Below are 16,864 nucleotides of genomic sequence, written 5' to 3'. Positions count from 1 at the left end.
CTTCTTCTAGAAAAGGAAAATAAATAATCACAGTACTTACATCACAGTGTTTTGTTGTAAGGCTCAAATGACATGTAAAAAATGCTAATAATTAATATCAATTGGTCAACTAGCATTTAATAAGCACCTACTACATGCAAGGTATGGTGCTAAGTGCTGGGGATACAAAGAAAAACAAAAGCCTCTGCTCTCAAGGAATTTACAGTCTAATAAGAGAAACAAAATGCACGCACTATGTACAAAGAATTATTTCAGAGGGAAAGCACTAAGATTTAGTAGATCTAAATTCTGTTATTCTTATCAATATTGCTACTGCTGCTGCTATTGAATATTATTATTATTATTTCAATGAAACAATCTTACCTATTATGCCTTCCTCCTCTCCTCTATAAGAAGGTCAACAGACCAAAACAGTTAGAATTTCTGATAGATACAATTTTTCCAATCTCCTATTCCCTTTCAAAGAGATTCTACCAATTCCTGAGCTAGTTTATTGATCTGAATATTCAAATGGTGCCAAAATACCATTAATGTATGTGAAGAAAGCTCCATTTTTCATTTTTCTGAACATTGAACAGTTGTCCCCTAACTGCTGTCACCACTCAGATTTAACCTGAAAGTTTGGAAGGGGTTAAGGTTTTCTGTAACTGCAACATTTCCTGCCTTGTTTCTCAAGGACCAGGGAAGACAGTCAAGAAACAAGGTGCCTGGCAGAAGAGGTTAGTACATCCACTAACAAATTTTATAAAAATCAGGGTTCTTAATCTTTTATTTTAATGGACCACTTGGCCAGTCTGATGCAACTTACCACACAAAATAAGTATATTAATCATATTGAATGTCAGTTATCAAAATATAGCTTTTTCAAAAGTTCGTGGACTCCAGTTAATTACAGTAACATAGTCATTAAAGCTATAGGAATAACTCTGAATACTTATTTTATTAATCTTGAGAAAATTTTACAAAAGCCTCCATACCTTGCTCAGAAACTTTATTTTCTTTTTCATGGGAATTATGTTTTCTGTTGTCCAGCTGTACTCCAAAGGCACTCCCCAAGGATGTTGAGGTTTTAGGATAAGAGACTTCCATGACGTTGACATGGCAATTAGTGGGACAAAAATCACTGCTATGCAATGGGGAGATTTTTGATTTGGCCTGTTTAAACGTAGGCCAGGCTCTATTCTTAAGTACACGTGAAAACTGTGGATTAAAAAATATATATGTTATAAAGTTTACATAGAATAATTACTATGACATTCATCAAAACCATGAAGAAATGAAGCATATGAAACAGAATGAGCAAACAAGGATTTAAAAATCATAGATATGAAATGCCTATCCCACTTCTAAAATCTGATTAAGAAGTATTGTTCTTCATGACTATGTCTCCCTGTGAGCAAGGTGCAATAACCCTTTTAGATGTTAAGGCAGTGAAGAAAAAGACTTAGAAATTGAGGTTGTATGCCTCAATTTGATGACAGAATTGTGGATAAAAATGTCAAAGAAGCAGAAATGAGAACCTTTAGGTCAAGCAAGGAAGAAAATGGGATTCTAGAGTAGAAATCTGCTTCCTAGGAACATAGGGAAGATTCCGTAGAACAGAGAGGTATCTGTTGGTAGTCTGGTCCTATGGACGACTTCCTAGAATAAAATAACAATTTATTTTTTTAAATAACATTTTAAATGAATAAAATAAAATACAAGTGATTACCATGGGATCCAATTATATTAGACTGTAGTTATCAAATTTAAAATTAAATAAAGGACCACATCTCAGGCTCTAGATTAAGAACTCCTGTCTCAATAATAGGGAATAATTAGATCCTCCACCTTTTCAAGGATAAAAATATTATACAGGACAGATAAATTATGCATCAGCAGTTGCTCTGCAAGGGAAACAAATAGACAGAAATGGATAACATCTGGATAACTGAAGTCTCTCCAGTGTTTCAGTTCTGGATACTACATTTCATGTAGTATTGGAATGAAACCAGAGAAGATTTATGGTCCTGAAGCAATACCAACCCAAATGAGGATCTGCAAGAACTGTGGATGTTTAGCCTGGAGAGACAAGGATAGGGAAGGACTATCACATGGAAGAGTTTTCTGCTTCATCCCAAGCATCAGAACTAGAAACAGAACTAGTTAGAAGTTACAGAGAAGCCATCTATATAAAGATCATCAAGAAACAAGAACAGGAAAGAGCTTCCTAATGATTAGAGTTGTCCTAAACAAAAGAAACAGTTGCAAAAATACAAAAATGTTTTTTAGTCCTTGGAGATCTCAGATGGAGGCTAATGACTTCTCACTAGTAATGTTATAAATAGTATTCCTTCCAAATTTACATTTGCACGCTTCTGAGATCATTTCTAGACAAGAAGTTCTATCATATTGTGATTAGATGGCATTAATTTGGTGGTTTAGTTCTTCAGTTGTTTCAATTATGTCCAACTCTTCATGACCCCATTTGGAGTTTTCTTGGCAGAGATGCTGGAAATGGTTTGCCATTTCCTTCTCCAGATGATTTTACAGATGATGAAACTGAGACAAATAGGGTTAAGTGACTTGCTTAGGGTCGCAGGTGTCTGAGGATGCATTTGAACTTGGGTCTAGGAAGACTCCAGGCCCAGTGCTCTATGGATTGAACCACCTAGTTGTCCCTAGCAAAGGATTTATTTTGCCCTTGCCCTTCATTTTACACATGGGTAAAATGAAGAACAGAATAGTTCAATCACTTGCCTGAAGGTCATAAAGAGTTAGGGTAGATCTAGTTAGTCTTAAATTGCAGCTCTTAACTCCCAAGTCAATATGCATTCCACTACATGATCCTGCCCTCTATAACTGTGTGTATGGATGTATGTGTGTGTGTGTGTGTTATACATGTGTACATGGATAAAAACAAGAACTACCATATGAATCTTCATTAAATATTTAAATCAAAGCATCCTACACACACACACACACACACACACACACACACACACGACCATTTATGGAATTATTCTTGAACTGAAGAATTCAAATCAAATTAAAAAGAGTATTAAAGAGAATTTATGGTGAAAGCTTTGCTTGAAACAGTGCATAATTTACATCTGAATCACTCACACATTTTGTTCCAAACTGGATAAATCCTTGGTCATGATTTAGTCAGGTCACAAATAAGGATCAAATCTCTCTCATATATGTGTTGAAAAACATTTAAGGCCTAGAGAACTAAGCTGAAAAAAATCTATAATGAGCTCAATAAACCTGATAATAGAAACATTAGGAACTTGCTAGTTTCCATTTTTAGAATTTAAACTTCTTGCAATCCTACTAAGAGAAATGCTAAGACATTCTAAGACTTTGGTTACTATGGATACCGTTTAGCTCAGAGAAAGTGGGATGTTTGCACACTGCTCATCTAGAATAAAACTACATTGCTAAAGTTAATATGCTTTAAAAACTAAAATATGATAAAATTGTAAATTTATAATAGTAAATGTTAATATGTGTAGTGCCATGAATTTGGTAAATGAAGTTACAGTTATGTTATAATGTACACAGAGTAATATCACAGATATTCTAACTGAATTTAAATGATGAGACTGTGCCAAAACTCCTCAAAATTATCTCTCTGATCATTGTAATCTTGTTTTCTGAAAAAGGAAGAGACATTAAATTAGTCTAAATTCACTGATAGTCCACAAAGTACAATTCATGAAGGATCAAAGAAATTAAATCAATGGAACACTGTCATCATTCCTCAATGAAAAATAAAAATAAATTATAATTAAAAACTATGAGATTCAATTTTGAATTTATGCACCATTACAAAGATGTGACTTGGGACCTATTTATATAGAGAACATCTTCAAAAACAACCAACAAAAGAAATGTTTATAAAATATTTCAAGCCATGACCTCCCTGTTAAACTCTAGACTTGTATCTCCAACTGCATATAGGACATCTGCATTCCAATGTCCCACCTGTGCTTTAATCTTTATAAAATCAAATTTAGTAATTTGTTTCCAAAGTCCATTTCCCCTTATGACACAAGGCCATTCTTGTCCACAAATTTCTTTGCATTAATTTTCTATATCTTTTTAAATGAAATTTAAATATCTTTTTTAAGTGAAAGTTCTTTGAAATAAAGTTTCCTTTTTTAGAAGGGAGGGTCTTTATATCCCATACACAACAGTTCCTAACCACAGAAGGCATTAATACTGAAGGTATCTACTACCTAAAACATATCAATAGCAACTAAAATCCTAGCACATCTATTAAGTATTTCTGTATCTATGTAGTCAATAATGAACATTTTCATCTCAGATCATTCACTATATTTGGTTAATACCTCTCTCATGAACTTCAATTACTTTACATTTTATGTTATCATTATTTGTACTTATTGTAAGAGACAGCATGACAAAGCAGATAGAAGGCTGGACTTCTATCCAGAAAGACCTGAGTTCACATCCTCTCTCTGACATATATTGTTGGGTGACCATGGACAAATTAATTAACCAGATAACTCTCTAAGAATATTAGTTAAAGATGATTTGATCTCTCACATTGATGAGAGAGTTTCAGCAGTGAGAATCTCCTACACTGATAAAACCATAGATATGGATGCCTACACACACACACACACACACACACACACATATACACACGTTATTTTTAAATGTGTGAGAAGCTCCCAAGCACTGTGGTGCAGTAACGAGAACACTGAACTTGGAATCAAAAGATCTGGTTTGGAACCCTAGCTCTTAGATGACTTATGCATGTGACTTAGTATTCTAAGAAACTCTAGCAAACTGATGAACCTCTCTGAGCATTAGTTTGCACATCTTCAAAATGGGGATAATAAGAATTATATTGTCTATCTCACAGGTTTTTGTAATAACAATTTTATATAAATCCTCAGTGCTTTGCAAATGAGAGCCATTATGACCGAAGAAGAAGCAGAACAAGACTCTTATGTCATAACCAAATTATTCAATTTGCTGCTGATAATTAGTCTACCAAATGGGAAGGGGATAACATAGTGCAATATTAAGATAATTTGAAGTCTTCCCTGCCCCTTAAGAGGTCCATGTGACCTGCTTTGAGCTTTGGTCCGGCCCACAGCTTAAATCCCATGAAGCCCCTGGTGGGAGGAGTTTGCTGAGCAGGTGCAACAGCGAGAGAGAGGCAGAGCTGGGAGACAGAATATGCAGAGCAGAGCAGAACAGCTAGTGTGAGTGAGAAAGGGAGTGATTTTACCTAAGGGAGCTTGTTTGTGGGGAGGCCTGACAGAGGGAAGGCTTGGGGATGACCCGTGCTCCCTGCATTGACAATGTGTGTATAGATTTCTTTGTTACTATGATGGATTTGGCTTTCTGGTATCTGAATAAATATGTTCATTTCATCTTTGAGGAAGAGCGTTTATATTCTGCAGATTTACTCTGGAAGTATGCATGCATATCCATAGTGGCTGCTGTGGGTATTACATTGGTGCTATACACAGGTACAAGACACCGAGGGGAAAAAAAGAATAGTTATAAACTAAGTAGAATCTAAGAACACCAGGGATTTAATGAGGCTGGTAAATCTACTATGAAAGATGTTTTATTGGACTCCTATTTTATTCAAATCAGTATTAAGCAGTTTGATATGATTCCATAGGGGTAGTGACTATAAGTGCTGATAACAGGCCTCAGAGCTATGAACTACAAATCATAAATTCACTTGTATAATCAAAGGAAGCTAACTAGAGGACCTCCACCCTTGTTTTTCCTTGTCATGGTGACTAAGCTCAGCATGACAGAGGTGACTCAATTACATGGAAAGTCTCCCAGCCCTTTTGGTTGCCCCTTTGTCCCATTCTATTTCCCAACATGGGAAGATGACCATGAGCACACAGCCAATGAGTGACTCTGGTTGCTAGACTGCGGCCTGTCCTCCTACCAGGCCATTAGCCTATGTAGATGTTTTAGCATCTGCTGATCAGCCCAACCTTATAAGTCTGCTCATTGGTTTGGTAGGACTTCCTGAAAGGTCAAGACAGGTCTGTTAAAGTCTGCTCACTAGTCCATTTGTCAACCAATGGGATTCTATATTTTGTATTGACCCTCCTAGAAGGCCTACCAACCCATGAGATTCTATAGTTTTGGTCTGCTTCACCTGTATTGGTATCAAGCTCTATAAAATTAAGGCCCTGGAATAAGTGGGCATCTGAGATTATGAAGAAGATTTGAAATCTACTTCAATAGAGAGAGTTCTGGTCCCTTTAAAAAATTGCCATTGCCTCAGAACTCTACCTCTGTGGTTCTTCTTGCAGACTGCACAACTCTGAAAATTCCCACACTATAGAGAACGCAAGCAGGGAGAGATATGCCCAAAAGTTCTTGAGAGCTTCAAGAATTGCATGTTTGCCTCTTCCATTCAGGACATTGAGTATTATCCAGCAACAACAGAGCCTTTCCTTATAGAGGATAAAGAAAAAGAATGCATTGCAATGAATTCTCACTCAGCTCAACAAAAGTTTACTATTGATCATACAGGTGTATATTGTACTGTGCAAATAGGAGGGTTCTTGGTACTCTTGCAATTGACTCCCCTTCTAGAGACTTTGTGATAGTTTTGTAGTAACTATTACACCATATCCAGGAGAAAATTCCTCTCCTGTCTGCCTTCCTTTCTCTCTGTCTATCTCTGTTTCTTAGTGGGTGGTGGGGTGGGGAGGGGATATTCACAAGAGACTTTGAGTCCGCATTAGTGAATCCCACTACTCCAAAGTCTATACATAACATACATGAGAGCTGGGAAACAAAGCTCTGATAAAAAGCTAAGATCTGATCAAGTCCTAAACTTTTTCTTTTGAATGTACCAACTACATTTATTTCCCTTGTCCCAACCAGTAGGCATAGGTAACAAAGGGGAAAAAGATGGCATATGCCAGTATTCCAAGAACGGTGTTCACACAAGATTTTGTACCCTAGGCATTTTGAGTTTCTACAGCACCATCACCTCCTTTGTTACTTTATTTTAGGTAACTCTAAAATAGTTTGATTTTCTTCTTCTAGCCTTACTCATAGACAGAACAGAGTAAACACATTTTGCATTGGTGTAAGGCTTCAAGCTTATCTTCAAAGATGTTTCATGTGTTGGAAGAAGGACTTGGAAAGTGTTTCCTATCATTAGGATCCAAGAAGGAACATGGGTGGGAAACTTCCCAGAAACAAAGAATTAAATTAAATCCAACAGTTCTTGAGAAAATGGTATCAGGACTTTTGATTTAAGTAATGCTTTTTAATAAGCATTTAATAAGCAGAATGGGAAATCAATACTAAATTAGTTGCTTATCTTTTTTCATTCTGAAGTCAACAAACTCTAATAAAACCAGCATTTCCACATACAAAGTGGAATAGAAAAAGGACATACATGAAACTACAAACACCTCACTTTTCCTTTTCACTATATAATAAGTTCACCAGGTAACATCTAAATGTGTCCTGTTTGCTTGTGTTTCCAAAGGCTTTCGTTCTGTTTTCTTCTGTGCATAAAACAAAAAAAAGTTTCAACAATCCTCTTTTATTCTTTTCTTTTTTTCTTCCTTTTATTTGGGTGGAAAAGGGAAGCCTATTATTAGACCTCTCTCTAATTCCTAATCTTCCCATTTTGGGGAAAAAAAGAAAAGCAAAACCATGATAATAAATTTTCAGTTAAATGAAATATATTTCCATATTGCTCTTGTTCAAAATAATGTATCTTATTCCAAATTTTGAGACCTTCTGGGGGTAGGTAGCAGGTTTCATCATAAACTTTTATGAACTGGCAAATATTTGTAAAAGAAAATAATTGAATGTGTTTTTGCAAATCAGCTAGTTTCTATATTAAAAGATCATAATATCTTTACCTTTTTGTAACTGGATATTCTTCTACATATGTGCTCAATTTTATCACTGCAAATGGTGCCAAATTTACTTTGGAGATCAGGAGGGATGACTTCATTTAAAGAGTTTAGACTAGTGCAGTTTTGCACAAAATGTTCATCACTTTTGGCCAGAGCTTCAAGAATCTGTAGTAAGAAAAACAACAAAATGAGATATTAAAATCAACCAACTTAAGTAGACATTAATTAGTAATACTGAAGAGTTTTACTTTATACATATTTGCTTAAAGGTAGCTTGAGGTATATATATTCAAAAGTGTTGAACAATGATCAATTCACATATCTGAAGGCTCATATTATTAAGGCTGCTGACTGCCTTTGAAAGTACAGCAAGCCAACCTTTTATGGGTAAATAAACATTATAAATGTTAATTAAGGAATATATACTTAAAATTATTTTCTTTCAATTATTGAGAAAAAGGAATAGACTAGTTTTCACAGCTATAGGAAAATTATGTCTTTCTCATTATAGTATAAATCATCATATATTTTTGATCTCAGCTTCTCCACGTGACTTTTGTATTTGATGGATTTCACTTAATAATTAGACTAGTTGTATATCTAGTGTAGATGCTTAAACATTTAGATTTGATTAAATCACAAGACTTTACTATGAAATGAAATTAATGGTGTGGGATATTTTAATTATTTCAGCTTTAAATTAACTTCTAAAGTTCACTTCATCTTTGAATCTATTATCTACTTATTTAATAACTCTTCAAACCTGGATAGGAGACTTAAACTAAGACAGATGCCTCACAGACAAATGTAGACTGTTCCTTTAAGGGAATTTGGGGATTCATAATGAAATTTTAAAAATTAAGGATCTGGCTTTCCTTGGGAGGACATCTTCTTCAAAATTACTTTATGATACATGCCAGTCAGGAAAAAAGGGACTTAATAATAAATATTTCTTTCATACCTATATGTTTTAAGTAAACTGTCAGAGACATATAAACTAAAATCAAGAGCCAGATTTCATGTCAGTGACAGCAGGAAATGCCTTAGCTAAAACTATTTAGGCATATACACCCACACCCAAACTGAGGTCCTTTTAATGTCATTCAGTTTCCAGGTGAATATAACTGACTAGAGTCTCTCAACTAGGCCCCCAGTATAATCCATAGACAAATATGACAAGTAGGGACTTTGCAAAGAGTCTCACATTCCTTAACACTATTAGTCTGATGTTTTTTTTTTTTCAGAGCTATGGACAAATAAAACATGAGGGTGCTGAATTAAGTAGGGATGGAGAAGAGGAAGAGCGATTGCAGAAGTGACATGGGCTACAGATACAGGGCTGGGCAAGTCTCAGATCTTTAATTTTTTCAGTGTGAGTAGTCCCTTCATTTGAACAAGAACAGACTATTCTACAATCAATACAATCTTCTGCAGTTGCTGTGGTCAAAAAAATACATATAAACCCTGAGGCAGAAAATGAAAAAGTTATCACATTCTAGGTACTTTGTAAGTGAAGGTAAAAGTGATTTGCCCATGGTCATAAACTAGTGTTTAGAATTTGAACTCAGATCTTTTGCTTCCAAGACCTTTGCTCTTCCCATTAAATCAAGTTGCCTCTCCTATAAGTCATTATAGAGAGAGCTAAGAATGTTGAAAATTACTTTATCTGCATATTGACAATGTATTTTTGCTTATTGTTAATACAATTTTGCTTCTTAAGGAGATTAAAGATCTTCCCCATCCATTAATGGGCCTGTCCATTAAAGGGAGTTTGATAAGGGAAGATTTGTACAAAGGCCCACGCCTTTTGTTAATGAGGCACTGGTTCTCAAGGGTTGTGATGCCCTGTGGCTTTGAAAAATGTATAAATACTCTGAGATGAGGTTTTATTATGGGGGCTTACTGATTAGAAGTGTTTGTTTGACCAGATGAGACTTTGGGCAGCTGCTAAGGAGATTCCCCCCCCTTTTGAAAACCCAGATGTTGGTGCTTCTCTATCTGGTAACTATGTATTTATGATCAGACAGTTATTTGTCTGACAGTTGGAAGTCTGTCTGTTAACTTTGATTTCTCTGTATTTTCTCTGAAGTTCAGGGTGCTGACTCTTTCCCCTGAACTAAGTGAATGATATATGTGCTTGACTAAAGTGATTTTTGACCCCTCGAGAATTGCCTTTCCTTTTAGAAAAGCAGATCAAAGAAGCTGTGATATTAGGCCCTCCTGTGTATATTGGGGTCCTTACTATTACATTATGGCATAGTCATAGCAGGGATCTGCAAATTAAAAGGAAAGTATTGGATTTTGTGGGACTGGAATAATCGTCTGTTGTTTCCCAGTTGTTCTGTAGAGCCCCAGGAGGTGGGAATGGCTAGAGCCTGGGCTTGAGTGGATTAGCCCAGCTCTGGACAGTACTGGAGGGGTGAATGCCCTGAAATTGAATTGTATGTAGAACCTTGGAACAGGAGTGGAAAACTGCCTGCTGAAAGACCCAACAGAAGAGGAGAACTGCCTGTGTGCTAACCTTGGTGCAGTGAGAGCAAAAGCAGAAAACTGTTACTGTGCCAACCTTGGAGAGGTGAGCATTGCAATGGGAAAAGAAGTTGGAGTGTAGAGGTGCCTGCTCACAGACCCAGGTGGGAGCTGGGAGCAGTCAGCTCCTGGTGCAGGAGAGCTCAGAGTTCAGCCCTAGGGCAAAATGGAGACTGTGCAGCAAGGCACCGAGTGTGCTTTTTTGCACTATTCTCCTGGGACAGTTTGGGACCCAGGAAGTGGAGTTGCTGATGGTAGATGAAGGGAAGTACCATGTACCCCCAAGGATTCTACCCTGACAGCTTTGTTGCCCAGCCATTCCTCAGGACTTGGAAACGGGCTGGAGCATTGGTAAGACTGGGATTCCTTAAAGCCTACATGTGAGAGTGCCTCCAAGGACAGTGTGGGAAGGATACACCTCTAAAAGGACTTCATTTGAACATTTTGTTTTGGATTGAGGACAGAGGAGCTGGTTGCTTACTCCTCAAAGAATGATGTTATGTTATGCATATACCTTTGTGTTTGTTTAAAGCCATATGGCCACCCTGGTAATGAGTTGCTATGTTATGTATTCTGCAAATGTGAATTATGTTATATTATTATGTAACTTAAGAAATGTTAATGCCTATTTACATACAAGTTGCCCATATAATGGTTGTGAAAGATTTGGGGGCCGAGTATATTGATAATGCATTTTTGCTTAGTGTTAATATAATTCTGCTTCTTAATGAGATTAAAGAATATCTTCCCCACCCATTAATGGATCTGCCCATGAAGGAGAGTTTGATTAAGGATGATTTGTAGGAAGGCCCACACCTTTTGTGAATGAGGCACTGGTTCTCAAGAGTTCGGATGACCTCTGGCTCTGAAAAGTGTACATATACTCTGAGGTGAGGTTTTCCTTTGGGGACTTACTGATTGGAAGTGTTTGTTTGGCCAGACAAGACTCTGGGCAGCCTCTAAGAAGCCCCCTAGCTTTGAAAATCCAGATATTGTGCTTCTCTCTCTGGTAACTATATATGTACGATCAGACAGTTGGATCTGTCTGTGGATCTATGATGTATGTAATGCTTATGTCAGGTAGCTGGAAGCACTGTCTGTTGATCTGTACTTCTCTGCATTTTCTCTGAAGTTCAGGAGGCTGACTTTTTCCTCTAAAGTAGGAGAATGATATACGAGCTTGATTAAAATGATTGCTGACCCCTCAAAAGGTGCCTTTCCTTTTAGAAAAGCAGATTAAAGAAACTGTGATAGCAGGCCTACCTGTGGGGTGCTTGCTTTTACAGTCCGATATTTTAAAATCCAATCTTTGATATAAAAATATAGACTCTCAGAATTTAAAATGAATGTTAGAAAATATCCCTCAATCAGGAAACTGACAACTACAATGATTTTTTTGTTCTAAAATACATATTTCACTTTATCAGATAATTATTAAAATGACTTTTTAATCATGATATACTGAGCTTCATAAATGAATTGTGCCAATTATAATTAAATATAAAGTTGTAAATGATGGTAAAAAAATTTTGATACATATAATAGTAAGAAACCCATATAATAGCATGAAATCAGCCTTCTGGGGAACACAAATTTAGTTTCCTTAGTCTATGCAGACTTTCAGTGTATAAAACTATAAACAAGAGCTACTATCTAACCATAGCAACGTTTTGGAATTCTTAAATGCAGGGTTGTATCAATTAATTAGCCATAAATGAATACAGAAAAGATCACAGTCATTTTTAACCCAAAGCTTTTTCTATATATACCTGAAAAAAGAAAGGCATGGTATCTAATTGTGGTTTTTTTATTTAAAATATCTCAATATTCTCTGTAGAAAGTATAAAAATAGGAATAAAATGGAAAACAATGATCAGGTCTTGGCCCATATTTTAAAGCAATAATTCTCAAAATTACCTTTAACCAGCTAAAAAATAAAAAAAAATAGATCAGTGGAATAGAAAAGGTACACACAGATATGGGGCAGGGTGAGAGAGAAAAACATATATTTGAACACAGTGAAAACAGTTCAATAAATAAATTTACTTAAAAATTAAAACCCTAATTTTTTTTTAACTTTTTAAAATTGGTTCAATTACTTTTAACTGAAAGAAGTTACAAAAATATTTATTTTCATTACCATCTCATTAGCTCCACAAGCTCTCTTACCTTTGCAGTCAAGCTGAAGAAACCTTTGGGTTCAATCATTTTTTCTACCACATTGCATTTTATGCCTGCAGTGCTGTCATACTCGTATACGACACCATATTCTAGGTGGACATTGTCTACAGTCAAACTCACATGGTCCTTCTTCCCATCAATGATTGCCATTGTGTTGAACTTGTCAATTACCTCTAGAATAAAGATAATTTTGATCGAGTCAACTCAGAGAAATGAACTTTCTTAGATTCACATAATATTCAAGACAGCTTTACTGCATATACAAGTGAAGTCCACTAACCCCAATTTTCCTTGATAACTCTTTTGCTCTAAGTATATAAATATATCACAAACTCTATAGGAAGAGAAAAAGGAAAAAAAATTTTAGAGGTAGAAAAGATCTTAGTGGTTACATAATTAAAACTCCTTATTTTTCAGATGGGGAAACTGAGGTTGAGAGATATTAACTGACTTTCCCAACAAATTCTGTCCAATAAACCTTTTAAATTTCTTCAAGCATAAGAATTAATAATGTATGAATAAAAACAATAACGCTGCTCTCCCAATTTTATAGAAGTTCACTTTCACAAAACCAATTTAATCAGAAATTGCAGAGAGATAACGTAAATACAATTACCTCATTCTAAAGCTTATGAAACCAGCTCAGAGATATTACATCCATCAAGACCATACTACCAATAAGCCAAAAAGCCAGAATTCTAACCCAAGTTTTCTGATTCCAATTTCAGTACTTCCTGTACTACACCAAGCTGCCTCCATAGAATGACAAGCAAATATGATAAGAAACAGAGAGTATATAGCACTACTCTGGTGGTACTTTCAGGTGGAGTATTATTGATAAGGAAAATATGACATGTCAAAAATGAGGTTTTAAGTAAGAATTCCTTCAAAAGGGTATAAAAAGGGGGCAGAGTCAAGATGGTGGAGTGAGAACAAGTACTCATCTAAGTTTTAAGACAACCTCCTTCAGATACTTCTAAAAAGAGAATCTGAACAAATCTGAAAGTGGCAGAATCCACTAGAAGACAGATTTCCAACCTAGGATGGCCTAGAAGGTTGACATGAAGGATCTGTTACACAGGGCTGGAGAAGTGGACAGCTCACAGGTTGTACCAGCACAGACCCCACCATAGCAAAACCGAGCAAGAAGCCCCGGGCAGTCTGAAGCAGCAGCAGCACTGAAGATTCACAAACATATCATCCCAGGAAGGGAGTCCAGTGGAACTGAGCGAGAGAAAAGTGCAGAGCGCCAGGTAACAGCAACAACCTCTCCTAAGATTATCAACCTACAGATTAAATGTCTGTAAGTCACCTATTTGAACTTCTGGAAGCCAAGATGGCAGAGTGATCTGTAAATGCTATCCTCCTCCTCTTGTTGATGTTGAAAAACACAGAGAATATTTCCCCAGGAAAATCCTGGAACAATGGGATCAGCCAAAGAGGTAAACAGTCTTTTAGCCCATGAGACTAGAAAAATCACAAAGGAGGGCAGGGGGTCTCTCTTGCTATGGCTGAAGAGGAGCAGTGCAGGAATGGAGCTGTCACAGACAGCCTCACCTCAGTGAACTGAGAGGAGATCCTGAGTCCCAGTGGGGTGGAGCCTGTAAGTACCAACACCAGGACCCCAGGTGTGCCTCAGCAGAGCTAAGGGAATCGGGAAGACACTAGCGCAGATGGGGTTCAGGAACCACTGAGGTTGCATATGCACTAGCTCAGGAGACTATACCTCGGGCAGCCAGACCCCCTCCCCCACACTAAATGCAGTGAACTCCAGGGAAACTCCAGGAAACTCAGAAAGACTTCACTGGCCTCTGCTTTTGCACACTAGCCAGCTCAGCACCAGGTAAGCTGCAGAATTTTAGTTTCTAGCTGAAACAACCAGAGGCCACAACACACAAAGCCTCAAGTTTTAAGCGCAAGAACCATGGGAGAGAGCCCCTGTGCCCCAGAAGCAGAGATTCACTTTAAAAACCAGGAAAAGAGGGATCATCAAGAGCAAGAAGTACACCAACAAAGAAAAGACCATAGAATCTTTCTATGGGGACAAGGACCAAAGCACAAATACCAAATACCAAAGAGGTCAGCATTAAGACTGTGCTCCCATCTGAAACACCAGAAGGGAATATGAACTGGTCTCAAGCCAAAAGAGCATTCTTGGAAGATCTCAAAGATTTTAAAAGCTAAATTAGAAAATTAGAAGAAAAACTGGTCAATGGTTTTAAAAATATGAAAAAAAAAGAAATCACAGAAGAATTTAAAAGGAAAATTAAACAAATGGAAAAGGAAGTGAAAACTTAACTGGAGAAAATAACTCCTTAGAACAAACAACTGGGCAAATGTAAAAGGAGATGCAAAAGTTAACTGAAAAAAACCAATCTATTAAAAATTAGAATTGGGCAAGAAGAAGTGAATAACTATATGAGACAACAAAAATCAGTCAAATAGAATCTAAAGAATGAAAAAATAGAAGAAAATGTAAAATATCTCATTGGAAAAACAACTGACCTAGCAAATAGATCCAGGAGAGAAAATCTAAGAATTACTGGTCTACCAGAAAGTCATGATGAAAAGAATAGCCTGGACAATATTTTCCAGGAAATCATCAAGGTAAATTGCCCAGAGGTCCTAGATCCAGAGGGCAAAATAGTCATGAAAAGAATCCACCAATCACCTCCTGAAAGGGATCTAGAACTGAAAATACCAAGGAATATTGTTGCCAAATTCCAGAAATATCAAGTGAAGAAGAAAATACTGCAAGCAGCCAGAAAGAAACAATTCAAATATTAAGGAGTGACAGTCAGGATCACACAGGACTTTGCAGATCCTACATTAAAAGATCAGAGGGATTGGAATATGATATTCTGTAAGGTAAAGGAGATGCGAATACAACCAAGGATCAATTACTCAGCAAAATCAAGCATAATATCTCAGGCAAGGAGATGGACATTCAATGAAATAAGGGATTTCCAGACTTTCCTGATGAAAACACCAGAGCTCAATAGAAAATCTGATCTTCAAACACAAGCCTCAAAAAAACTTGTCATTCAATATGGGCAAACTATTTACATCCCTATAAGGGAAGATGATACTTGTTAATCTTGAGAATGATATATTTATTATGATATTTAAAAGGGATATACACAGATAGAGGGAATAAGTATAAATTAAATAATGTGAAGATAAAAACGTGATTGAAGGTTGCAAAGGGATTGTAACAGGAGATGTGAAAAGGAGGAAGCAGAAAGAGGTAAATTACACCACAGGAAGAGGCACAAAAATATATTACAGTAGAGGGAAAGAGGAGAGGGATATAAGAATTGTTTGAGATTTACTCTCATCTGATTTGGTTCAAGGAGGGAAAAACAAACTTAGTTAAGTATAGAAATCTAACTAGTTCTATAAGCAGCAGAAGGGGAAAGAGGAAAGAAAAGGGAGGGGAAGCTAAAAGGGAGGGAGGAAGCAGTAAGAGAAAAGGGGAGTAAAAGGGAGGGGGGCTGAAAGAAAGGAGGGAAGATTGAGGGAGGCAAAAATTAAAACTATTGTGGAGGGGAAGGGAGAACTAAAAGCATAAACAAGGGGAAAGAAGATGGAGGGAAAGACACAGATAGTAATCATAACTGTGGATGTTAACAGGATGAACTCTCCCGTAAAGTGGAGACAGATAGCAGAATGGATTAAAAATTATAATCCAACAATATGTTGTTTACAAGAAACACATTTGAAACAGGGGGAAAATGAGTGGCTTAAACAACAAATCACAGGAACAATCAACAACTTCATTCAAGAGAATGACAATAATGAGACAACCTACCAAAACTGATGGGACACTACAAATGCAGTTCTTAGGGGAAGTTTTATACCTTTGAACATTTATATGAATAAAATACAGAATGGGGAGATCAATGAATTGGACATGTAGCTGAAAAAGCTAGAAAAAGAAGAAACTGAATATCCCCAAGTAAATATCAAATTAGAAATACTGAAAACCAAAGGAGAGATTAATAAAACTGAGATTAAGAAAACTATTGAACTAATAAAACTAAGAAGTGGTTTTATGAAAAAACCAATAAAATTGATAAACTTTTGGTCAATTGGATTAAAAAAGAAGAATGAAGAAAACCAAATTACCAATATCAGAAATGAAAAGGATTAACTCACCTCCAATGAGGAAGAAAATAAAATAATAATTAGAAATTACTTTGCCCAACTGTATGTACAAATGTGAAAATCTAAGTGAGATAGATGAATATTTAAAAACATATAAATTGCCCAAA

The 16,864-nt window shown here is 36.3% G+C and overlaps 1 protein-coding gene across 3 annotated transcripts in view; it reads right to left on the bottom strand.

Annotated features, from left to right (window-relative positions):
* Positions 1–16,864, bottom strand: part of PREX2 (phosphatidylinositol-3,4,5-trisphosphate dependent Rac exchange factor 2) — a 426,568-nt gene that overhangs the window by 159,486 nt on the left and 250,218 nt on the right. For all 3 annotated transcript variants that reach the window (XR_011966134.1, XM_072604786.1, XM_072604787.1), the window contains exons 22-24: positions 12,579–12,763; positions 7,884–8,045; positions 978–1,200 (exon numbers count right to left, since the gene is read on the bottom strand). Coding sequence is in view for 2 of the 3 variants with exons in the window: in XM_072604786.1 (XP_072460887.1) it covers positions 978–1,200; positions 7,884–8,045; positions 12,579–12,763 (570 nt within the window). In the remaining variant the exon portion in view is untranslated. The remainder of the gene's footprint in view (positions 1–977; positions 1,201–7,883; positions 8,046–12,578; positions 12,764–16,864) is intronic.

The sequence above is a fragment of the Notamacropus eugenii genome, chromosome 4, assembly GCF_028372415.1.
Source record: "Notamacropus eugenii isolate mMacEug1 chromosome 4, mMacEug1.pri_v2, whole genome shotgun sequence".
NCBI lineage: Eukaryota > Metazoa > Chordata > Mammalia > Diprotodontia > Macropodidae > Notamacropus > Notamacropus eugenii.
Note: the sequence above shows the minus strand (reverse complement) of the source record. Positions and strands in the feature narration are given on the sequence as shown.